This window comes from Hevea brasiliensis, chromosome 13 (genome assembly GCF_030052815.1).
Source record: "Hevea brasiliensis isolate MT/VB/25A 57/8 chromosome 13, ASM3005281v1, whole genome shotgun sequence".
Classification (NCBI taxonomy): domain Eukaryota; kingdom Viridiplantae; phylum Streptophyta; class Magnoliopsida; order Malpighiales; family Euphorbiaceae; genus Hevea; species Hevea brasiliensis.
Genome location: NC_079505.1, coordinates 89,649,773 through 89,674,372, shown reverse-complemented (window position 1 = coordinate 89,674,372; position 24,600 = coordinate 89,649,773). Strand labels below are relative to the sequence as shown.

At 33.7% G+C, this 24,600-nt stretch overlaps 5 protein-coding genes across 6 annotated transcripts; 1 reads left to right on the top strand and 4 right to left on the bottom strand.

Annotated features, from left to right (window-relative positions):
- The first annotated feature begins 35 nt into the window (after positions 1-35).
- LOC110648608 (lysine-specific demethylase JMJ30) lies at positions 36-3,608 on the top strand. 2 transcript variants are annotated; one of them, XM_021802899.2, is made up of 6 exons: positions 36-601; positions 909-1,118; positions 1,804-1,938; positions 2,054-2,197; positions 2,766-2,858; positions 3,053-3,236. In XM_021802899.2, the coding sequence occupies exons 1-6, from the start codon at positions 143-145 to the stop codon at positions 3,089-3,091; spliced, it is 1,080 nt and encodes a 359-aa protein (XP_021658591.2). In that variant the 5' UTR covers positions 36-142; the 3' UTR covers positions 3,092-3,236. The 2 variants fall into 2 exon arrangements, with proteins under 2 accessions (XP_021658591.2, XP_021658590.2); XM_021802898.2 differs by having other exon boundaries at positions 37-601; positions 3,087-3,608.
- Positions 3,609-4,999: 1,391 nt separating this feature from the next.
- Positions 5,000-6,751, bottom strand: LOC110648597 (UDP-glycosyltransferase 92A1). Its single transcript, XM_021802880.2, has one exon. It carries the CDS (start codon positions 6,560-6,562, stop codon positions 5,096-5,098), a length of 1,467 nt encoding a protein of 488 aa, XP_021658572.2. The 5' UTR covers positions 6,563-6,751; the 3' UTR covers positions 5,000-5,095.
- A 2,912-nt stretch (positions 6,752-9,663) lies between these two features.
- Positions 9,664-11,437, bottom strand: LOC110648599 (UDP-glycosyltransferase 92A1). Its single transcript, XM_021802885.2, has one exon. The coding sequence runs from the start codon at positions 11,363-11,365 to the stop codon at positions 9,833-9,835; it is 1,533 nt and encodes a 510-aa protein (XP_021658577.2). The 5' UTR covers positions 11,366-11,437; the 3' UTR covers positions 9,664-9,832.
- Positions 11,438-12,223: 786 nt separating this feature from the next.
- Positions 12,224-13,878, bottom strand: LOC110648600 (UDP-glycosyltransferase 92A1). The gene has a single exon (XM_021802886.2). The coding sequence runs from the start codon at positions 13,811-13,813 to the stop codon at positions 12,350-12,352; it is 1,464 nt and encodes a 487-aa protein (XP_021658578.2). The 5' UTR covers positions 13,814-13,878; the 3' UTR covers positions 12,224-12,349.
- A 7,191-nt stretch (positions 13,879-21,069) lies between these two features.
- LOC110641977 (IRK-interacting protein) lies at positions 21,070-24,295 on the bottom strand. The gene is made up of 2 exons (XM_021793892.2): positions 23,567-24,295; positions 21,070-22,852 (listed from the first exon to the last, which is right to left on the bottom strand). The coding sequence occupies exons 1-2, from the start codon at positions 23,807-23,809 to the stop codon at positions 21,389-21,391; spliced, it is 1,707 nt and encodes a 568-aa protein (XP_021649584.2). The 5' UTR covers positions 23,810-24,295; the 3' UTR covers positions 21,070-21,388.
- Between the last annotated feature and the right edge of the window lie 305 nt (positions 24,296-24,600).

Genomic DNA, 24,600 nt, shown 5'->3' with positions numbered 1-24,600 from the left:
GAAAAAATATCCCTTTAAATATCTCCCTCGCTTTGTTAGTGTCCCAAGCTCCCAATCATTAAACAAAGCCACCTAATCATTCACTGCCCACAGTATCCCTTTACACTATATCCTCTGTAGCCACCGCCACTCCACAGGACCCATGTGCGCTGCTGCCGTCGCGGATCAGCTCCCCACTCCTATCCTAGACGCCGAATCCCCTAATCTCCTCCAATCCATTTCGTCCCACGGAGGCTACGCTTACGTCAGCATGGCTACGCTTGCTGCCTCCGGGGACTTCCGAGCGGCGGAGGCTGCGCGTGAGATGGCTTGGGAGCAGCTCCATTCTGGTCCCTGGCATTCTGTTCTCCCCGTCTGGAGGGACGCTTACTCAATGGCGTGTCTCCACCTGGCCAAGTTCCATTATCGAAACGCTGAGTTCAAGGACGCGCTTAGGGTTTTGGATATGGGGTTGATCATGGGAGGAATGTTGCTGAGGAACGATTTGGACTCCGCTGTTGATTTTATATCAGCGAAAGCGAGACAAAATGATGGCCAAAGCGAGGGTTTTGAGAAATCGGAGCATAAATTGGTTCCAGAAGCTGAGTTTGATAAGGCGGAGGTGAGGTTTGTCTCCAATTCTCTCTTTATAGAATGCCCCTTTTTTTTTTGTTGGATTGTTAATAGTTTATAAATGATGATTATGGAGTATCTAATATTTGCGGAAAGGATTATAGAATTTTGAAATTGGAACATTCACAACTTTATGATTATTTTAATTGGGAACTTATTGAATAATTGCAATTGTTCTTTTTAAATAACATACTCTGCAATCCGTTTCTATCTAGTATAATGTATTCTTGTTCTCTCTCTCTCTCTCTCTCTCTCTCTCTCTCTCTCTCTTAATTTTTGTTGTTTTGAATCTCCAGGTGCTTCGATTTTTACCTGTGAAGTCCTTATCTTGCAAGATTGTGGTGAAGAAATCTGCTCCATCTTTGGAGGCATTTCTACGTGAACATTTCTTATGTGGTTGTCCAGTTATAATTAGTGATTTTATGACTCATTGGCCTGCCAGGAAAAAGTGGAATGACATGGATTACCTCAAAAGGGTTGCTGGTGACCGCACGGTTCCAGTTGAGGTGATTTTTCTTCCATCTCTTAGGATGAAATTTTATTAAATGTTTGCTTTTCACTTTACATTTAGGCTGTGTTTGGAATTAATGGTTTGAATCTTATGTGCAAGTTTGGAATTTATAATACATAATATATATTTTGTTGAGTAGATTCATTGAATATAAACAAGATTCATGAATAAAAATGATCGCTTTGTTTGATCGTGAATTTAAAAATCTACTATAAAGATGTAATTTGGAATGCACTTTTTGGTTTTTAAAATTTGGTTTGAGAATGAATTTTCCTTTCTCATTTACAAGTATAGATTTTAAATTGTACAATTTGAAATAAGAACTCAAATAAAATTTTGAATATGATCAACTATGCATCCATTACACTGATCTATTTTTCTGGCTATAACATGATTAACCTTTAAGTTACCACAAACTGAATAGCAGGACATTACATAGAAGTTTTGTTACTTCGATTTCAATAAAACTTGTTTCCTCTAGCAAGCTATGCATTTGTAATGCTAACCAAGCGGTCAGCACAAGGACGGATACAAGTAATTGAGATGCTGACTATATGATGCTTGACTATGCATATATTTAAATTGTTTTTGTGCGAATAAGAGGGGTGGTGGTGATGGTGTTGTATATTTGTGTTTGTTATTCGACAAGAAGGGATTGGGAATTTTCTAATTATTTGCAGGTTGGGAAAAACTATTTATGCCAAGAGTGGAAACAAGAACTTATAACAATTTCCCACTTTCTTGAGAGGATTCAGTCCAATGGAACTTCTTCTGATGTCCCCACCTATCTTGCTCAGCATCCATTGTTTGATCAGGTCTGTTTTGTTTCTTTTTATTGCATCATACTATGTCCTCAAATGTACACATTGTTGTGGATTAGTACATCAAAGTCTGCCAGCTATTAATGTTGTATTTTACTTTTAATGGCAGATAAATAAGCTGAGGAATGACATTTGCATTCCTGACTACTGTTTTGTTGGTGGTGGGGGGCTTAGGTCTCTTAATGCTTGGTTTGGTCCTGCTGGGACAGTTACACCATTGCACCATGATCCACACCATAACATACTTGCTCAGGTATGAAATATGTGAATAATGATAGTTCATTTGAGCATGTTCTTGACCATGGATCTTTGACAAGATTTTGTTACTACTCTTGTCAGTATTTCTGCTGTTAGAATTTTATTCTTTTCCTTCCTGAGCTCATTATTGGAGTAATGGTACTCGTATAGCAGTTCCATATTGATGAATTTATGTAAAAAAGTGTGGTGCATTGGTAATCAAGCAAACACCCTAATTTATGTGGTAGTTGAAAGAGTGTTACTAAACTTTCCCCTGTTTTTAGTCTAAAAGTTGAATTTATGATAGATACATTTAATCTGCTTGTTTGACAAAGATACTGATGATGGTTTTGCCCCTGTTCTCCCAAACCGTCTATCTTTTCAGTTTGACTTTGAAGAGATTTTAGTAGCTTATCTATCTCCATAAATCATTTTTAGGCTTTGATTATGGCATGCTTCTTTCAATTTTTCTAATTTACCATGTTGGTGTTTGCTTGTGTAGATAGTATCAAGGTAATTTGTTGTATAGGATAGATTTGTGAGCATATTGCTTGTGTCGACAATTATCACTTTGTTATTTTCAGGTTGTTGGGAAAAAGTATATTAGGCTTTACCCTGCTTCATTATCTGAAGAACTGTATCCACACGGTGAAACCATGCTTTGCAATTCCAGCCGGGTAACTGCTTTCTTGAAAATTTCTTTCATTTTCAGAACCATCTGGATGAATTTTCCTTTTCTTATCCTTGTCATGAATTTCATGCTAGTGCAATAAATCTCCAACAATTTATGCATGCAACATTGTTTGCAACTATCTCTATCCAAATATCAATAGCCACTATATAGATGATTTTTTTTTCTTCTATGGTGAAGACTGTATTTCCATGTTTACAAATTCTTTTTGAAGGTTGATCTGGACAACATAGATGAGAAAGAATTTCCGAAAGTGCATGACTTGGAATTCGTAGACTGCATTTTAGAAGAAGGTGAAATGCTTTACATCCCACCAAAATGGTGGCACTACGTCCGATCTCTAACAATTAGTTTCTCGGTTAGCTTTTGGTGGAGCAACTCTGAAAGTTCATCTGGGTCTTGATGTCAGTGTTTTCAGGTCTTGATATTTGATTCTTTTTTATATGACTAGAATAGTGCTAAAATATCCACTGGGTGGACTGCAAAAATATCAGCTAGAACATTTTTGTACACAGAGACCAAAATTGGTTAATTGAAGATGAAAGAAAATGAATGCATATGAACATTATACCAAGGGATTATTGATGTTGTAATCATAGGAAGTAAGATAATAGAAACTAAAGTGAGTCGACCTTTCTAATGTGAACATTGTATTCATCTCTCCTATGGAAGAGCTTCTGTTTCCTTTGTGAAATTGAAGTAAATAATGGAGTTGGTTGTGCTGAATTTTTTTCAACCTTTGGAGTTTTGCTCACAGTCTTGTCTCTCTTTTCTTCTTTTTCTTTATTGAACTGCTTTTGTGCTGACGAATAAAGCAATCCACGCATATCACACTTTTGCCTGGTAAATGGCATTAAGCTGAGTTCAACTATTCAAGTGATTGCTGACTGCAGCTTGTGGGTACGCACACTGCTTTGTTTTTTTTGAATTATTAAATTGAATATCTATTTTTTTATTTGTAACTAGAATAAAAAACTCTGGCAGGTGACAATTACACACAGAAATCGAGAAACGAAAAAGAAAAAAAAATATTGTTTTCTTTTTTTTTTATATTAAATAGAGAAAAAAGAGAATGATAGAAAATAAATTTACTTTTTAGATTCTCTTAATTGACTTAAAATATTTACCTCTAAATTAAAGTAAAATAGAGTGGAATGTGAAAAATTAAGGTGTTATTTATATTAAAATTACGTAGATGATCTTAAATATAAGAAAAAATATATAATAATTTTTTTTCCTTCTTACCTTATAAAAAAAATTATATATCTCTCATTTTTATAATTTATTTAAATAATATAAGAGAAATTATTTTTTCTTTTTTTATTTTTTCTATTCGATTTCTCCTCATTTGCAGGGTTAAACTTTAGGCTTTAGCTCTACTACGTAATTTCTTCGTTATTATTTACGTTTTGGGATAATGGAAAAACAATTCCTCGATGTGTTTTACAAATTCAATAGTTTAAAAATTAAAATATAACTAAAATTAAAAATGAAGTGCATTATATAATTAATAATTAATAGTACAGAGTTAATAATAAATCTTCAAAAGTAATTTTAAATAAAAAAATAAAAATTTACTTCAAAATAAATTTGAATATTCTTTAATTGATATTTAAATTTTATAATTTCTATTTAAATAAAGTTAAATAAATCAAAGAATAATTGATATATCAAACAATGAAAATTAAACAATTCTTATTATAAAAGTCTCGAAATTACACCTGATTAATAAATTTTGTAGATTTTATTTAAAAGCAAGGATAGAAACTCTTTCAATTTTATCAAAGTCGCTCCTAAAATAATCACATACCAACTCCTAAATTATGGATTTTTTATTTGACAAAATTAATGCACATGTAAAACCAATAATCATTAATTTCATGTAAATTTCATTATAATTAAATAATTATGATAAAATTATTGTACATTTATTAATTTCTTTTTATAATTTTTTAAAAACGTCATGACAACCATAATTTATTTTGTCCAAGGTGGTAGATCCATATGGAGCAGACAGATACCTATTTTGGTCCAACTCAAAAACCAAAAAATATTTTGGTTTTCACAGTTGTTCAGCCTTATTTAAATTACTGAATTTCAATTCCCCATTCATGTTAAAAAAAAAAAAATCACAAATGGCAATATGATTATTAATATGTTATGCTAATGGAAAAGGGAAGGAAAGGTGAAAGATATTAAAATAGGAAAAAAACCTCCATAGCCTTATTGTTGGGTCTTCTCTCTCATTGACAATGCAGCTTGGAAAAAATCATCCAACGCTTTCACAGAGGAACCCTTCAAACCATCTTTATCTTTCATGGCATTTTTTATCATTTCCATGACCTCACGAGCTTTTTTCCTTATTTCCTTGCCTTTCTCTGTCTCGTTCATTACCAATTCAATTTTTGCTTTTACTTCTTGGTACCTAACCTCACAAGTCTTCCCTCTAGCCACTTCCACACACACCCCCAAATCTTCTTCCAAGAATTTTACATTGAAAAATTGCTCTGCTGCCATTGCCCATCCAATCAATGGTACCCCGTGGTTTAGAGCTTCAAGTGTAGAATTCCATCCGCAATGACTCAAAAATGCACATGTAGACTTATGAGACAAGATTTCCACTTGGGGTGCCCATTTATGCACCAATAACCCTCTTCCTGATTCTTTGATTCTTTCTTCAAATCCCTCAGGCAACCATTCATTGCTTCTGAATTCTGAGTTTATATCAAATCCTATCGGTGGCCTAACAACCCAGATAAAATTCTTGCCGCTGGCCTCCAGAGCCATAGCTAATTGCATCATCTGTGATGAAGCGATTGTATTATGCGATCCAAATGATATGTATAGAACTGAATTCTCGGGCTTGGTATCTAGCCATTCCTTGCAAAGATCTGTCGTTATACCAGCTTCTATGCCGGAACGAGCTCTGTTTTCCGTTGATAGCAAAACTGGCCCTACTGCCCAAGCCGGCCGGCCTAGTTTTCGCCTGAAGTAGGACAAACCAATCTGGTCAAACTCCTCCACCGTGTTAAACAAAATACCATTAGAATCCATCCATGCTGGTAGATTCTTTCTTTGGAAAACAGACCAAGGATCAGTCCCATCCGCCTCTAAAATACTCAACGGCAACTGGGTCACTTGAAGCTTTGAAACTTCCTTGAAATCTTGCAGCTCAAACTCGTCCGATTTCGTCTTCCTGTGAGGAAGACTTAGCCAAACAGAGTAATAACAGGCCAAGCCATATCCACCTGCACCACTAAAGACCGCATGAAACACGCCAAGATCTTTAGCAACAGTAGCGGTCCATCCAAAGAAGATGTCAGCAATAACACAAAGTGGAGGGTGGCCTCCTTGCTCACATGTAATATCCTGAATGAGTTTCCTAAAAGCAGGCTCAAGAGAAGTGGAGGCCTGGAGGAGGCGGATGATGAGAGGGTAAGAAAGGACATCGGTGTTTTCAGTATGAGGAGGGAGGCCATGATCAGAGCTATCGAAGGGAATTTCAAGAAGACGAATGGAAGAGTTAGGAGGAAGAGAATACTTGAGTTTCTTGACATTGAGAGAAGTGTTAACAAAGGTTATGTCATAGTTTCTTGTTCGCTCTATGTGAAGGGCTAAAGCAAGGAAAGGGATGATATGGCCTTGTGCCATGAATGGAAACATCACAATATTCTCTTTTCTTGGTGCCATTTTTGATGGATCGATACCAAAAATCAGGAAGAAGCAAGAGGAAGAGGTGGAGGAGAGAGGAGATAGAGATGAGCGAGTTCAGCTTTAGGTCTTGCTCGGCACGGTAGCATTTAGATAATTAATGATGCAATTCACGCACCCTTTTCTTTGTTTCCTATATTGACACTCCCCCACAAAGAATAATAATATTACACCGCATTTCTCTAGGAAGGATAGGTTGTGAGTCTACCACCGGTCCAAGTTGCTGCTATTCAAAAGTCAAAAATATCTTTCATACAGCAACTCTTTAGTTTTAAAAATTATTTTAAAACTAAATTATATATATATATAAATTCTAATCATAATTTTTATAAATTATTTTTTAAATTATTTTTTTAATATTGATTTTTTTTTCTTAAAAGTCCTTTTTTTTTATCCATAATTTCAATGCGTAACAGTGCCCAAAAAGCATTGAGTCAAGTACGAATCGATATTAGCCAATGAATTACAAAGCAAATTAGGATCATGAGTGGCTTTGAAAGCTAATGGATGCGCCGCTTTGTTCCGAGACCGCATAACATGCTCGAAAGAGGTGAATGATGATACGGAAGTACAAAGTTTTACATTATATAACGGGGGGTAGTCTGGTATATAGAAATTTTTTTTCTGAAAATATGAATTTTATCTCTCATATAATTGTGAAAAATTTTATTATATTTAAAGGATTAGTCATAAGTTGTATTTTTACCATTCCATAAAGATAGAGTAGATTTACTTATTTTTTATATGAATTAAAAAAAATATTTAATATATTTAAACAATAAATTTTATTTAATATTTTCTCAGTATATTCACTATTTATGTTGTTTTATTTAAAATTAAATAATTTATATTATTAAATTATTTTTAAAAGTAATAGACTTTACCTTTTCAATACATATTAAATAGAGTAAAGTTTCGTGTTGAAGTGAAAGAGACTTGACTCTCTTAAATAAGGTATCGAGTTTGAATCATATGAAAGGAAAAAAATTACATTAAAAGAGTTCTCTCTGTATGGATTTGATAGTAACTCGACTCTAAAATTAATCAGGATAGCTCGACTCTAAAAATAATCAAGACAAATAGATCACTAGATATTGAGATTATAGATAAAAAAAATAGGAGCATATTAGTAAAATAATAAATAAACTATTATTTAAAAAGAAATGACCCGTAATTTAAAGCATATAGAAAAAAAGGAAAAAAAAAACTTACATTTGTGAGTCAGAGGAAGTACATATATAACAACAGCATTGAGATTCATTTACTTTCTATTTATTTTAGAAATTATTAAATTAATTTTTATATAAGATTAAGGTTATTGTAAATAAATAAAAATAATAATTATTATTATTTCAAAGGAGTGAATAAATTTTCCACTAAAAAAATAAGTACTGAATGAATTTTCATCAGAAGGAAAAAAGATAGTAGTAGTAATAAAATATGTTGACATTGCGTGCGATTTCTGGATGTTTCAGGTCAAAAAAGGGGGTTGGGGTGGGTTGGGTTGGGTTGGGTTGTCGTTATCAACCCAAGGTTTTTTTTTTTTTTTTTTCAATTGGAACATGAACATTACTAGGGGAGAGCAGTTTGAGGTTAAAACCGAAAAATCGAATCGAATTGAGTCAATTCGATTCAATCAGTTCGATTTTAAAATTAATCAGTTCGGTTTGGTTTATAATTTTTGATAATTTCGATTTATAATTTTTTATAATTTTGGTTAATTTGTTCGGTTCGGTTATTTTCATAAAAAATTAAAAAAATCGAACCGAACTGAAATTATTAATATATATATCAAGAAAATCAAAGAAAATCGAATCGAACCTTAAGATTTAGGTTTGATCGGTTTAAAATCGAACCAAACCCAGTTATAAATCAAATGCTCAATTTATAAATTTCAGTTTGATCGTTTTAAAATCGAATCAAAACGATATGATTCAGTTTGATTTTCTCTTATTAATCGGTTTGGTTTGATTTTTAAAATTTTTTATTTTCGATTTTAAGTTTTATCGGTTCGGTTCGGTTCAAAACTGAACTGACCGTTTGCACACCCCTAAATATTACGGGTAAATATAACGCAATCATTTAATTTTTATTTTTATAAAAATTATTAAATTTTAATTTATTTTATAAAATTTATTAAATTTTAATTTAATTTCATAAAAATTACTGTAAATAGAAATTAAAAAATTTTAAGTCAATTTATTAATTTAATGATTATTTTATAAATAAAATTATTTTATATTATTAGTTTCATAAGACAATAAAATACATAAAAAACATTTACCTATCGTTAGTTAGATAATTTTATTTATAAAATAAATAAGTTGATAAGTTAACGTAAAAATTTTTAATTTCAATATATAATAATTTTTATGAAATTAAATTGAAATTTAATAGATTTTGTAAAAGAATAAAATTTAATAATTTTAACGAAAATACTTATAAAATTAAATAATTAAGGGTGATAGTTACCGAATATCATTCACCAGAAACAATAAAGCTATCCTTGTCCAGCAAAGCAACCAGTTGGTTGAGAGGATTAGTAATCCATCCGGGGGAGGGAACCTACTCTAGCACACTTCGCTATCTAGTCTGCTCATGAATTAGCAGAACAACATAACGAAAAGGATAGTTTAACAACACAGATCTAATCTCATGAACAAGGTCTGAAGCTAATGGGTGTGTCTCTTTGAAATGCCAATCGATCGATCCCTCCAATACAGTGGTCCATGCCCTGTTTGGAACTTTGTATTAGGAAATTTATCAAGTGCTACACAGGGTTTCCCTTATCCCTGATTTTCCATTCCCCATTGCTTCTTTCAAGGATTTACTATTTCTTTTACTTTATATGTTAAATGAAATATCTTTTAAAAATTTTGAGCCTTGTAATTCGACGCATTTACAATTAAAAAAAAAATATTTTTCAATTGGCAAAAAGTTCTCTTTTAGCCCTTTTACTTTTTGCAAATTAAAATTAGAAGAAAACTTCATAATTTGCAAAAATTGATAAATTAATATCATACCACAATGTAATAATAATATTAAAAAAATAAACAAATTCTCCAAACTTACTCCAAAAATTTAGCTGTCAAAGCAAACCTAGATTTGACTGAAGGAAAATAATAATTGCCAACCGATTTGGATTTGAAATGCAATGGAAAAATGCAATGGAAAACATACGTTTTTTCAATGCTTTTCCAACGACGAAAACAAAGAACAAGTGGGCAACAACGCAACAACAGTGGCATTTTACTGTTCACCAGCACCATCCCTGCAAGGACACAACTGCTTTGAATTTGAACCTTCCCCATTTGTACCCATCTTATTACTCTCCTTTCTCATAAGCAACGCAGCATTCAAGAACTCATCCATCGCTTTAGCAGAAGAACCCTTGCATCCTTCCTCAGCTTTAATGGCCTTTTTTATCATGTCTCTCACTTCACAAACTCTCCTTCTCATTTCTATTCCTTTCTCTGTCTCATTCATCACCAATTCAATCTTTCTTGCTAAAACATCATGTCTAACTTCACAGGTTTTTCCTCTACCAACCTCCACACAAACTCCAATCTCTTCCAAAAGCTTGACATTGTAGAACTGTTCGGCTGCCTGTGGCCATCCCATTATTGCAACACCACAGCTAAGAGCTTCAAGCACTGAATTCCATCCACAATGACTCAAAAATGCAGAAACAGACCTATGTGACAGAATTTCCACCTGGGGTGCCCATTTTTGCACTAGTAACCCTCTCCCTGAATCTTTTATTCTTTCTTCATAACCTTCGGGCAACCATTCTTTTGCTTTAAATTCCGAATTTATGTCGAAGCCGAATGGCGGTCTGACAACCCAAATAAAATTTTTGCCACTAGCCACCAATGCCATTGCTAATTGCATAATATTTGATGCTGATACCGTGTTCTGCGAACCAAAAGATATGTATAGAACAGAATTCAACGGTTTTGTATCAAGCCATTTTTTACATACCTCTGGCGCGATTCCTGTTTCTTTTCCTGCTCGAGCTCTGGTTCTTGCGGATAATAGAGCTGGACCAATTGGCCAAACTGGTCGGCCAATTTTTTTTCTGAAATACATCAATCCGAGCTTGTCAATCTCCTCCACCGTGTTCATCAAAATCCTGTCTGCATTATACCATCCAACAAGCATGTTCCTTAGGAACACTGAAATGGAATCTTTACCATCAGTCTTTCTTAGAAGTTCTGTTAGCTGGGTTACATGAAATTTAGAAGCCTCCGGGAAATCTGGCAACGTGAACTCCTCAGAGTCTGTGTTCCGGTGGGGTAGGTTCAGCCACAAAGAGCTGAAACATGCAAAGCCATAACCACCACCTCCACAAAATATCGCATGGAAAATTCCAAACTCAGGTGCAATCTCTGCACACCATGAAAAGAACATGTCTGTGATGATACACAGTGGAGGCTGACAACATGATTCGTGGACAAGATCAGAAATTAATTTCCTGAAAACGGGTTTGAGAGCTAGAGAAGATTGAAGAAAAGTTGCGATGAGATCATAGGGAAGAGAGTCGGTGTTTCCGGTATTGGGAGGAAGGCCATAATCAGAGCTATTGAAGGGGATTTCAAGGAGGTGAATAGAAGAGTCCTGAGGCAAAGATGATCTTAGCTCCTGAATATTCAGAGGCGTGTTAACAAAGGTTACCATATAATCTTTTCTCTGCTGAAGTTGAAGGGCTAAAGCTAGGAAAGGGATTATATGGCCTTGCGCCATGAACGGAATCATTACTATTCTCTGCTTACTTTCTGCCATTCTTCTTCTCTAGAGGAAGATTGGAAGTCCCGAAGTGACATCTCAGTTATCTCAAATTTAAAACTTAAAATTAATTAAAAATAGAAATAAGAATCAATAGAATATTTATTACTATTATTATTATTTAAATTTGTTTCAAATTTCACTATATTGAAATATTATTTAAATTCATTTAATTTTATAAATTATACTTCTTATTAATAATTTATATCTTGAATTACAATTTAAAAAATATTTAAATTTTATTTTTAAAAATATAATTTTAAAGTTTTTAAAATAAGTAAATAATACTTTAATGTATAAAATTTAAATTTACTATAAATACTAATTAAAAATTCAAACTTATTTCAAATCCCATAATACACCGTTCTAACTTATCAAATACCTTTCCGACAAAAGAAAAAAAGAAACTTATCAAACACCCAAAGATACCAAAACAGTTGTCATGTATATTTTTTTTTGGGGGTCATATTAATGTTAAAAGGCTGTTAGAAGGACATTTTTTAAGGCACGGCTTGCCTTCTTATTTTACTTTGGTTGGCTTAGTTTCGAGAGCTTGGAAGATGACATGAGATGATAAATGAAGATAGATGTTTTGAATGTATTTAAGAAAATTCACATGATTTATTTGTTTAATCAGTCTAATAAAAAAGCTGTTCGAGGTTTAAAACTTGTCGGTCAACACTGGCTTACTGAACTGAAAATTATTGAGCAAAGAGAAAAGAGAAAGCACATGACACTTGCTTTTTTTTTTTTCTTTTAAATGGAAAAAAGCACATGACACTTTACTACTGAATTGAGATCCAAAGAGTGGAGATGAATTTATATGATTTGAACTAATTATTATTAAAAAAAAAATTTATAATTCAAAATATAATTCTATTATCACTAAATTTAAATAATAGAAATTTCATTTATTCCTAATTTAAGTCCATTATTAGAAGGGAAATCTCGAATGAGGAATAGCTAGTAATTCACCAATTACTAAACAAAATGCATCTTTCTTTGGTCCCGCATCGCTAGTGCTGCATTCAAGAACTCATCCATGGCTCTCACAGAGGACCCCTTCAAATCTTTCTCGCATTTCACTGCATCCTTAATCATGTCTTTCGCTCCACAAGCCTTCTTTCTCATTTCCACCCCTTTGTCTGTCCCATTCATCACCAACTCTATCTTTTTCACTATATCTTCATGGCTAACTTCGCAGATCTTTCCTCTAGCCACCTCCACACATACTCCTATCTTTTCTTCCAAAAGCTTAACATTGTAGAATTGTTCTGCTGCCATTGGCCACCCAATTAATGGCACACCATAGCTTAGAGATTCGAGCACTGAATTCCACCCACAATGACTCAGAAATGCTGACACTGACTTGTGAGACAAAATTTCCAGTTGTGGTGCCCATTTATGCACCAGTAACCCTCTTTTTGAATCTTTGATTCTTTCTTCAAATCCTTCAGGGAACCAATCTTTTGCTCTAAATTCCAAATTGATGTCAAATCCAATAGGTGGCCTGACAACCCAGATAAAGTTTTTGCCGCTAGCCTCCAATGCCATGGCTAGCTCCATCATTTGTGATGCAGATATAGTGTTCTGTGAACCAAATGATATATATAGAACTGAATTCACAGGTTTTGTGTTGAGCCAGTTTTTGCAGAGTTCAGAAGTAATTCCAATTTGATCTTGGCTTCTCTTGGACAGGAGTACTGGCCCAATTGGCCAAATTGGGCGGCAAATTTCACGCCTAAAATACATCAATCCAAGTTTGTCAAGTTCCTCCACTGTATTAAGCAAAATCCCATCAGCATTGGACCATTCTGGAAGCACCCGCTGCAGAAAAACAGAGAACGGATCGCTACCATTGGCTTCTCTCAAATGATCTGCTAACTGTGTGACATGAATTGCACCAACTTCTGGAAAATCTGGTAAAGTAAATTCATCAGAATTTATATCCCGGTGGGGTAGGTTTAACCACAGAGAGTAGTAACAAGCAAAGCCAAAACCACCACCCCCAAAAAATATAGCATGAAAGGCGCCAAACTGATGGGCAATCTCTGCACACCAGCCAAAGAATATGCCTGTGATGATACAAAGTGGTGGGTGGCCATTTTGTTCCTTCACAAGATCAGCAATGAGCTTCTTGAATGATGGTTTGAGAGCGAGAGAAGCATGAAAAAGGTTGGGTACGAGATGGTAAGGAATAGAATCGGTGTTCTCAGTATGAGGAGGCAGGCCATAGTCGGAGCTGTTAAAAGGGATTTCGACAAGGCGAATGGAGGAGTCAGCAGGGAGTGACGATCTGAGTTTCTTGATGTTTAGGGAGGTGTTAACAAAAGTGATGGTGTAATTCTTGGTTTGTTCTAATTGAAGGGCTAATGCTAGGAAAGGAATGATATGGCCTTGTGCCATGAAAGGGAACATTACTATGTTTTCTTTTGCCTGTGACATTATTTCTTTTGGAAGGAGATGATGAAGTTAATTGTTGGAACCCATTTTGTTTTGAGTTCTTCGTCCTGTATTTATCCAATTAATTTGAAAATAATACATCAAAAAACATGAGTAGACAGATTTGTTTTTTTCAACATAAAAGATTAATAATCCAACGTCCTAAATCAAAACTTTATGCGTCATCATTAATAGATAATTATATAACTCATGGGGAATTCTTCTTCATCATCTTTTTCCAATGCCACATGCTTGAACTCTGTAGCTTGCAGAAGCGAAGTCGATATGGCTGTCATCCATGATGAAGGAAACACCACTAAAGTTCTAAAATGTGTGCGTAATCAGTGAAGCAAGCCACAGTAGGAACTTCTGTAGTGCAAAGAAATTCTTGAAAGGAAGGGAGCTGATTAGGATTTGTTTGATATTATTATTTGATGGTGTTTTAAAAAAAATAAATATATTAATTATAAATTAAATTTAATGTACTTTACTTATTTGATGGTGACCTTCTCTAACTTGCTACTGCATTCTTTTTGACAGTGAACGCTTCTTCTTGTCCGGGTAAAATAATAAAATCATTCCTTGTGTAATTAAATGATTTCAAGTTTAGTCTCGTTATCTCTTCTAAAATTGTTGATTTCTTGGTTTCTCTCCGTTGATTTTGATTGCTGTGAAGATCGGTGAAAGAAAATTTTTCCTGGTAAGAAACCCCTGCTCCTTTGTCTTTTGAGTTAAAACAACTAAAATTTTCCCCTCAATTAAAAAAAAAAAAAAGAAAGAAAAATTTGACAGGTTATTTGGGAGGATAATTGGCAACTGTGGAAATATAAGTGGTGCAAAACGGGTTAAGGAATTGCAATTCAAAAAGACAACAATTTCACTTTCTCTGCTCTATTCGATGGGCTAGCTCCAAGAAGGGCTTAAGCCATAACTAATGGCTTTAAAATACAAAACCAATGGTGGGTCAGACTAGTCACGGTAAAATTAGAAATTAGAATAGAAAATTTATGAATTAAAATTAGAAATTAAAATAAAAAATAAGATCCAAAGTATAATGTTCAATAAATGTACCTACACAAGGGTTAACACAATATATACAACGTTATACTTAAATAATTATTACATTGTTCCTTAAATTATCAGCACAGTACTATCCATTTATAAGTTACATGTCTATCTACCTATACATCATACGTATGAAAAGCCTAAGATTACTCCTGACGCTCTCTTTTCAAGGAATTCTTCTAGTCCTGCAATCCTGCACCTAGATGTTTGAGGAATGGGGTAAGCTTATACAAGCTCAATGAGTAATCATTATTAATTGCGTCATTCATTCATGTGCAATGCATCATTCACACATGTGCAATGCATCATTCACATAGATTTTTACATCACATACATTTCACATAAGATGAACATTATCACTAATAACTCCTCAAACTTTCCTTTTAAACATGACTTGTATCATTTACTCAGGGACAACTATCAAATCTCTTTTGAAGAGCAATATCAAGATCTACCCTTATGATTTACTTATGGATCCATAACATTACATAACATAACATGGGGAGAGTAATGGGTCATCTAATATCCATCAATGCACCAACAGTAATTTTTGCAATTATGCAACCTCTTCGTGTTCTAGATGCATACATCCTAAATAAATATAATATGATACATGAGGATGCTTATTAATTACCTGTAAATAGTGTTTATTTTATTAAGGTTAGAACCTGTAAATAGTATTCATTTTATTAATGTTAGAGTTGCTCACCTCTTACAACCTATCAATCTCCTTACTCGAACGAGAGTTATCCTCAGATCCTTACTCTTCCAAGTCCCTCAAGCCCGATCCTATCAAATCAGACCTTAGAGTATTACACAAAGCTCTAAAACTCTATACATAATATAAACATCCTATTCTTGGCCCTTAGGAGCCATGAGATTAGATTTTGAAATTTTGGAATCAAAGGAGAAAATAAGTGGGTAGAACCAAGTTTGGTTGTCGAACCTTAGACTTCGGCTATCGAACCTTGGAATATCAGGTACCCAATTTTGGGCAGTAGCCACTGCGTCTACCGAAGTCTGGGACTTTGGCTGCCAAACCTAGAAAATTTTCAGATCTTCTAAGAAAATGCAAGCTTCGACTGCCGAACCTTTAACTTTCGACAACCGAACCTAGGAATTTTCAGAATTCTCAAGTCGAAAACTTGCAGCTTTATTCTCCTAAAAGCCTCAAAACTCTTTTCAAGGTTTCAAAACACAATCTCATCACATATACACATCTCTAGGACCTATAACAATTAGAAAACATGCTTAAACCCCACATACATTCATCAAAACTCAAATCCTAGGTTTTCCCCAAACCCAACATGCATAAACCTCATCAAAAACTTAACTTAGAATAACTTTTCATGAAATTAAAGCTTTAGAAACCCAATTCCTCATTAACTCTCTTAGATCTATCTATTAGATCAAGAAGAAAAGAATGTTACCTCTTTTCTTAGAGCTTGGAGGTGAGAGAACCAAAGTTTCAAAGCTTGAATCTACTCTTTCCCACTTTCAAATGAAAGAATCCACCTCCAGATCTTCAAAAACTCAAGAAAATCTCTTCAAAAAGGTCATTGTATGCCCCAGTAATTGAGAGAGAGAAAGAAAAGAAAGAAACCCAAGTATTTTAGGCAAAAAATGAGCTGAGATCCCTTTTATGCCCTCTCCATCAAGAGACTTTTAGTTGCCAGAGTAGATTATTCTCAAATGGGTATTTGACCAATAAAAAGGACTGCGGCTGCCAAAAGCCTATCCTTCAACTGCCGAAACTCCTTCTGCTCAAAACAATCACTTTATAACTTTTAAAGAACAAAACCCTTAAAATATTCTTTAATTCTTAAATACATTTTGAATATTTTAAACACACATACATGAATATATTCTCACCTCCTACTGTCACTTTCTTATAAGTAAAGTCTCACTCTTCATCATAATATTTCGTCAAGAAGAGATATTCCAAGATTGGAAAATGATGGGTATTATAATATTATACACACACATAAATCTTATCAACTTCTTTAACACATTCACAGTGAGTTTTAGCACCATATTATGGCATTGTTCTACCTCCTGAATTCATAAATACTTATAAAGTTTTATTATCCAAACTTTAATAGAAGCGGTACCACTTCTTGTGTTTATATTGGTGAAGTTTAAACTAAGTTACAATTATGGACTTCTTAGTTCTAAACTAAACCCAGTATCTTCATTAAGAGTAATAAATACTCAACCTCTTTTTCTTAAGCACTGCTTAAATTTTTAGTGCTCTCAAACTACCACAAACTATAATTTATTATTACCTTTTAAACATTTAAAATTGCTGAGCAATAAGAAAGGTAAATTCCAATTACTAGTGACAAGTTAGAAAAATTTTAGACCAATCGCACATGTAATGCTACCAATCATATCTCTTGGGAGCCCTTTGGTTAATGGGTCAGTAAGATTGTTCTTTGATCTGATATATATAACTATGATAATACCATAAAAAATTAGTTATCTAACATACCTATGTCTTAAAGCAATATGCCTAGATTTGCTGTTATAAATCTTGCTAAATGCTCTAGACATAATAGCTTTACTATCACAGTGCAAAGAGATTGCTGGCATCGAATGTGGCCACAACTTTATATCTAGCAATAAATTTCTTAGTCATTCTGCCTCTTTACCTGCTGCTATTAAAGCAATAAACTCATATTCCATTATGGAATGGGCGATGCATGTCTGTTTCTTAGAAGCCCATGAGATAGCTCCTCCACTTAAAGTGAATATCTAACCAGATGTCGACTTATTATCATTAATGCTAGTTATCCAACTAGCACAACTATAACCCTCAAGTATTGAAGGAAACTTATTGTAAAATAAGACAAAAGATTTTATCCTTCTAAGATAACCAAGAACTCTTCCAACAGCTCTCCAATGATCAGTGCTAGGATTATGAGTATATCTTGAAAGTTTACAAACAGCAAAAATAATATATGGCCTAGTACAATGCATAACATATATCAAACTATCAATTGCACTAGCATTGACTTACAGATGTTCTCGAATTTACAACTAATTTATTAGAAACATCAAAAGAAATATTAGTTTCTTTAGTATACAAATGATCATACTTAGAAAGAATCTTATCAATATAATGAGATTGACTCAAAGCAAAAATCCCACCATATTTTTTAACTTTGATACCTAAAATAGTATCAACTTCTCTCATGTCTTTCTATAATCATTCCAAGTGGTGGGTATTTTGCAATCACAGTAGCCACTTGAAGTTTTGTAAACACTTCTATTTTCAAATCTTTGAGCGTAGATACTAAAACAAGCAATTTATCTTATTGATTCATAACAAATTTATTTTCTTACATTTGAAACTCAAAAAACTTCATACTTAAAAATCTATTCATACATTATTTTTCATTAGTATACTTATTTTTTAAGGCTTGCTAGATTTTTTATGGATTTTTGATGAGTCCAAATAAATCATATAATCTATCAAAAAGAGAATTCATAATAAATCCTCTGCATCGAACTTCATCTTCTTCACGTTTCTTTCGAGATGCTGTGCCTGTTGCATCCTCACTATCAGATGGTTCAGGAATTTTGGACAGATTGTCATTTAGCATATATGCAACACCCAATTTAGTAACAAAAATAATAATTTATCCTTCTAGGGAGGGAAATTGGTTTCATCAAAATCTCCATTTTGAAGAAATCAGGATTGACTATTTTGTTGAAAACAGAATTAGAAACACCGGTACCAGAAGCTTCCATTGTTGTATAATTCTCTTAAAATTGTTAGAAAAATAATAATAACAATAGCAATAGACTTTGATCGTGTAGTCACTCTCCTTAAGGGAATTATACTCCCCACTATGTTATTGCCGAGTAGTTTGAGCAGATCCCTCCAGGATAATAAAGCCAAAAAGCATAATTTTAAATAACAATTCTAGAATTCTCCTAAGAACGAATTAAAGAATAATAACATTGACTGTAAGTAAAAGTAAAGAGAAAAGATAGAATAGAAAGAGATAATAAAATTTTATTCAAAACTATTGCTATTTATCAAGCATTTACACCTCTTCGAACAGATATAATAGTTCACTTTGTATCTATTAGAATAATTACATCTGTTCACTTGCAAATTTTATAACAGATACAATAATTTACTTCATATCTCTTAAAATAATTATATCTGTTCACTTATACCTCTTAGAATAGAACAATTATATTTGTTTATACATATGTCTTATAATAAATACAATTGTCGGTAATAAATAATTATTTTTGATGCCTTTTAATAAATAGATATAACTATTTTGATATGAAATAATTTTTATATCACTGATTATTTATACCAGGTTTGAGAGTGAAAGAAGCATGAAAAAGGTTGGGTACGAGATGGTAAGGAATAGAACCGGTTTCTCAGTATGAGAAGGGGGACCATAGTCGGAGCTGTTAAAAGGGATTTCGACAAGGCAAATGGAGGAGTCAGCAGGAAGTGACGATCTGAGTTCCTTGATGTTTAGGGAGGTGTTAACAAAAGTGATGGTGTAATTCTCGGTTTGTTCTAATTGAAGGGCTAATGCTCGGAAAGGAATGATATGGCCTTGTGCCATGAAAGGGAACATTACTATATTTTCTTTTGTCTGTGTTATTTCTTTTTGAAGGAGATGATGAAGTTAATTGTTGGAACCTTTTTTTTTTTTTTTTGAGTTCTGCGTGCTGAATTTATCCAATTAATTTGAAAATAATACATCAAAAAACATGAGTAGACAGATTTTTTTTCTCAATATAAAAGATTAATAATCCAACGTCTTAAATCAAAACTTTATGCGTCATCATTAATAGATAATTATATAACTAATGTGGAATTCTTCTTCATCATCTTTTTCCAATACCACATGCTTGAACTCTGTAGCTTGCACAAGTGAAGTCGATATGGCTGTCATCCATGATGAAGGAAACACTACTAAAGTTTCTAAAATGTGTGCGTAATCAGTGAAGCAAGCCACACTAGGAACTTCTGTAGAGCAGAGAAATTCTTGAAGGGAAGGGAGCTGATTAGGATTTGTTTGATATTATTATTTGATGGTGTTTCAAAAAAAATTTAATTATAAATTAATTATAAATTAAATTTAATGTACTTTAATTATTTGATGGTGACCTTCTCTAACTTGCTACTGCATTCTTTTTGACAGTGAACGCTTCTTCTTGTCCGGAGAATTCCTTGTGTAATTAAATGATTTCAAGTTTAGTCTCGTTATCTCTTCTAAAATTATTGATTTCTTGGTTTCTGTCCGTTGATTTTGATTGCTGTGAAGATCAGTGAAAGAAAAATTTTCCTGGTAAGAAACCCTTACTCCTTTGTCTTTTGAGTTAAAACAACTAAAATCTTTCTCCTCAATAAAAAAAAAAAAATTGACAGGTTATTTGGGAGCATAATTGGCAATTGTGGAAATATAAGTGGTGCAAAATGGGTTAAGGAATTGCAATTCAAAAAGATACCAATTTCACTTTGTTTGGTCTGTTCGATGGGCTAGCTCCAAGAATGGCTTAAGCCATAATTAATGGCTTCAAAATACAAAATCAATGGTGGGTCAGACTAGTCACGGTAAGATTAGAAATTAGAGTAAAAAATTTATGAATTAAAATCAGATTTTTTTTTTTTCATTTTTTATTTGAATCGAACCAAAATAGGATAATGCAGTTTTGGTCTGATTCAACTAGAATAAAAGGAAAATTAAAAAATAAAAATTCAATTTTAACTAAATCCGATCGAAAGGAATCCCAAGTAAAAAAGAAATTTAAAATTAATTTAAAATTTTGGATTCTACAAATCAAAAATATCAATTTTAATCTGAAATTAAACCAAATCGACCGTAGCAAAGCTAGGCGGCGTGAAATCGAGAGAAATACATAGTGAAGATATATCTGTTCTTAGAAATAAATAAATAAATAAAGCAGCGTAGCTGAGACATTTAGATGAGAATCACAAAATACTGAAGAATCCCTACTGTTGGGTTTGCTAGCAAATTACAATGAACACAAAAATTTCCAGATTAATTGATGGGCACGTGATGAGTTTTTTTTTTTTTGGTCTACATCTACACCCAGCTTATATAACTTAATATATTTAAAACAAATGATTTTTTTCATATAACTTTAATGAATTCTGCATAAAATACATCTCTTAATATGCCTTGTAGTCTAAATAAATAAAAAATTTTCCATATATAGAAACGATGGTGTATATGTGGAATGGCAATTGCCAATAGTGCCATTACAATTGATATGTCATGGTCTCACACTTTGATAATAGATAAGATAGTACAATAATTATGGTTAAAGAAAACCAATTATATCACTTAAAGCCTTCCAAAACTTCACTTAATCCTCAACCCAATGCCTACCCTGCTTTGTTAGTATTACAACTTTCAGCAAACCCATTTCAACTTTTTATTAAATACACCCTTATAGACTTCCCTTTCAAAATCCCACCAAGTAAGAAGAAAAACTTCTAAATTACTTGAATTAAGCAGCAGACTTGTACCTACAAAGAACCTTACACATTAAAACCCTATCCTGAACATAAAACCCTGGCATCACCATGATTTTAACCCGGCTTGGACCATGTGATCTTTGCCTATCCATGAACATATCCTCCATGTAATGTGGATCGAAGCTCCTATTCTCTTCAACCCTTAAAATTCCCAGGGGTGGATTGAATGAAAAAGCAAGCAAATGAAGCAACCATATGCATTTAGCAGCGACAAAGAAGGCTTGGAGAAGCTGTTCAGGCCATGGTCTTGTCCAATTCAATGTTGTAATAATGCAACCCATCTTTTGATCACAAAATTTGCTAAACTCCTCACTGTAATATTTAGTCCCCTTCCTTGAAACTTCATTCCAGCTTAGGTTCCTCAATGCAACAAATGATGCAAACTGCGCTTGGCGATCTTGTTGAGGATCTAAATGCAATGGTGAACCATTCTTTTGGAATACACGATTCTCAAAATCTTGGTAGAGAGATTGGTTAATGATTGCTTCCAAATGATACAGTACTGCCTTGGAGTACCTTGAATTGAGAGACAATTTATATGGCTGAAGAAGCAAGTTCAAGTTGTCCATAAGAGTACCGTCTGTTTCTCCAATCTGCCCTACTAGGGTCTTGCAGAATTGTTTCACTGACAATCTTGCTTCTGATACAATCTGCAAAAAGCCCTCCACCATTACCTCTTCGCTTACCGGCATTGAGTTTTCTCCGTTTCCATCATTGGGTTTCCCTCTCCTGGGGAAGTTTCCTAGTTTTTCCATTACTTGTGAACCTTTTGCCAGTGTAGCTTGCCTTAAGGCTCTCTTCAGCTTTTCACAGTAACTCTCCAAGTACTCGATCTTCTGCTTTAGTTCTCCCAATGAAGACTTCATTTCAGCAACCTCCATTAACGCTGCATCTCGATTCTCATTCGCTTCTGTCAACTCTCTCTTCAATGTTTCAATTGACAATATGCCCAAGTCCTTGAAATTCTGGGAAACTTCCTCAGATTCTGCTCTATTCGATGAACTCTCATTCTTCTGCTTCTTCTTTAACTTTGGGAACAACCATGAAATCATTCCTTTATTTCTCGGGTGTGGTTGAGCAGGTGAATGAGAATCTGTCCATGGTACAACGATGTTAGAATTCCTGCTGTTCCTAGTTACATTTTCAGACTCAGAGGTAATAGGGGCTGGTTTGCCCCTATTGCAAGAAGATACAGATTTGAAGTCTGCCAAGCTATTTCTCCTACTCTTGTAGAATTCTGCTCGGGGTGATGCGTGAAGCACAGTAATATTTTTTGCAGAAGAACCAGTGACGGATTTTTGATCTTCAGCCGGACAAATGTGAGATTCCAAACTGGCCATTCCATTCCCTCCTAGCCCATACTCATCCCAACTTTCTGATAATGTTCTTGATTTTGGCAGCGACTCAAGCCCGGGTAATGGCTCGTCCTCATAACTCTGTGGGGGAAAAAAAGGAATTCATCAAGGGTTGCTATAACATACGAACAGCATTCTTCTAATTAAAAAGGTATTATATAATAATTAGTAGAGATGAAGGGAATACTCCAATTAAAACTTCCATTACAGACTGAAAGCAGCAATTATGGACTCAGTGAGGCAGAGTGTAAGGAACTCTTGCTGATAATCAGAACAAATTTAAAAAGAAAAAAAGATGTTGTTGATTTACAAAACCAAGCTTTGCAATTGAAAACCAAAGGCAACATTCAAGTCTGAAGCATGGAAAAGCTATAATGAACAAAAAATATTCCACGACAGCAAGTAGCCAGAATTTATTAAGCAATAATTAATGCACAGAGGATAACAACTAAACTTTAATTCGAAATAATTGAGGTCATCTATATGTAGTATCTTTTTGATCATTCAATTCTGTTTGAAGTTAATTGCACATAATAACTTGGTAAGCACACATTTCGTAATCTCATCAACTACAACAACAACAACAACATGCGAAATTAAATTCCATGGCTTTGTTAACTCGATAATGAACTTGAAAACTTCTTTTTCATCTAGAAGCAAAACAAAGGCAAAGGAGCAAAATTCACGAAACCATATTTTTTTTCAAGAAAGAAAAAACAATGAGATGAGATATGTGCCAACAAAAATGAACATTTACATTTGAAACGGTTAAAAAAAAAAAAAGCTGAAACTTACAGGAGTGAAAACAGGGTAATCTTGAGCAGAAAACTGAGAAACAGGGAGTGAAACAGGGGAGGAAGATCGAAATTTGCGATTGGCAGGGCTGTTTCCGTGCATGAGAGCAGCATGGAGAGCTCTAAGCTCAACTGCTTTGGCAATGGCAGCTTGTATCTCTTGTCTCCTAACATCATTGTTGCTGTTTTCATTGTTATTCTCAAGGTTTTGAAAGATTTGAGTATCAGTAGTAGCAGCAGCCATGAAAAACAGAGGAAAATACAGAATAAAGCATACACACCCAAAGAAAAGAACAATATATATTTTTATATATATGGTTGAGGATTTTCCTCGAGATAAAGAAAAGAACAAATTGGATTCATAACTGGGTATCTAATGGTTGGATTTGATTTACATATATGAAGATAATATCACGAGTAAAAGAGAGAGAGACAGAGGGGTGTTAGGGTAAAGTGAGGTATCTAAAAAAATCCTATGAGCTTTTGTCTTTGTTCAGTATGGATTAATGGAACGTGAGCTCGTGAAGGTGAAGCACAGAGAGAGAGAGAGAGAGAGAGAGAGAGAGAGAGGTTGTAGTAGTTTTTACTCTATGCAGGCAAGACCTGGTAAGTTTTAGCAGTTTACTAAAATGCCCATAGTTGCCCAAAATAACCAAAGAATACCAACATGAAAATGGTGGTACCACTATCAGCATGATTGCTTAGTACTATCATTCATGGCTTTGTATAATATATGCCACTACTGCTCTACCAATCCTTTCAAGGTGTTGGCATTTCTCCATATTATAAGGATGTGCTTCTGAATTGCATAGACAGAGAAAAAAAAATTTTGTTTTTCCAAAGTACATTTACAACTGGTATCAAGAATATTTTTGAAACTTGAATATTCCTAAATAATATCATATTTTGAAATGTTTTTATAGTGAAAAGAAATAAACATTGAATACCACTACTTGGGTGGATCTTGTAACAAAGGTCCTCAATCATTGACGTTGTTTGGCACAAGAAAAGCTCTTTCCCATTGAGTGTTACTAA

Excerpts from the sequence above, each read along its gene's own strand:
- LOC110648608 (XM_021802898.2), top strand. The coding sequence starts at position 143 with ATGTGCGCTGCTGCCGTCGCGGATCAGCTCCCCACTCCTATCCTAGAC. Across the intron at positions 602-908 it reads CTGAGTTTGATAAGGCGGAG|GTGCTTCGATTTTTACCTGT; the intron begins GTGAGGTTTGTC and ends TTGAATCTCCAG. Across the intron at positions 2,198-2,765 it reads ACCATAACATACTTGCTCAG|GTTGTTGGGAAAAAGTATAT; the intron begins GTATGAAATATG and ends TGTTATTTTCAG.
- LOC110641977 (XM_021793892.2), bottom strand. The coding sequence starts at position 23,809 with ATGGCTGCTGCTACTACTGATACTCAAATCTTTCAAAACCTTGAGAAT. Across the intron at positions 22,853-23,566 it reads ATTACCCTGTTTTCACTCCT|AGTTATGAGGACGAGCCATT; the intron begins GTAAGTTTCAGC and ends TTTCCCCCACAG.
- LOC110648599 (XM_021802885.2), bottom strand. The coding sequence starts at position 11,365 with ATGGCAGAAAGTAAGCAGAGAATAGTAATGATTCCGTTCATGGCGCAA.
- LOC110648600 (XM_021802886.2), bottom strand. The coding sequence starts at position 13,813 with ATGTCACAGGCAAAAGAAAACATAGTAATGTTCCCTTTCATGGCACAA.
- LOC110648597 (XM_021802880.2), bottom strand. The coding sequence starts at position 6,562 with ATGGCACCAAGAAAAGAGAATATTGTGATGTTTCCATTCATGGCACAA.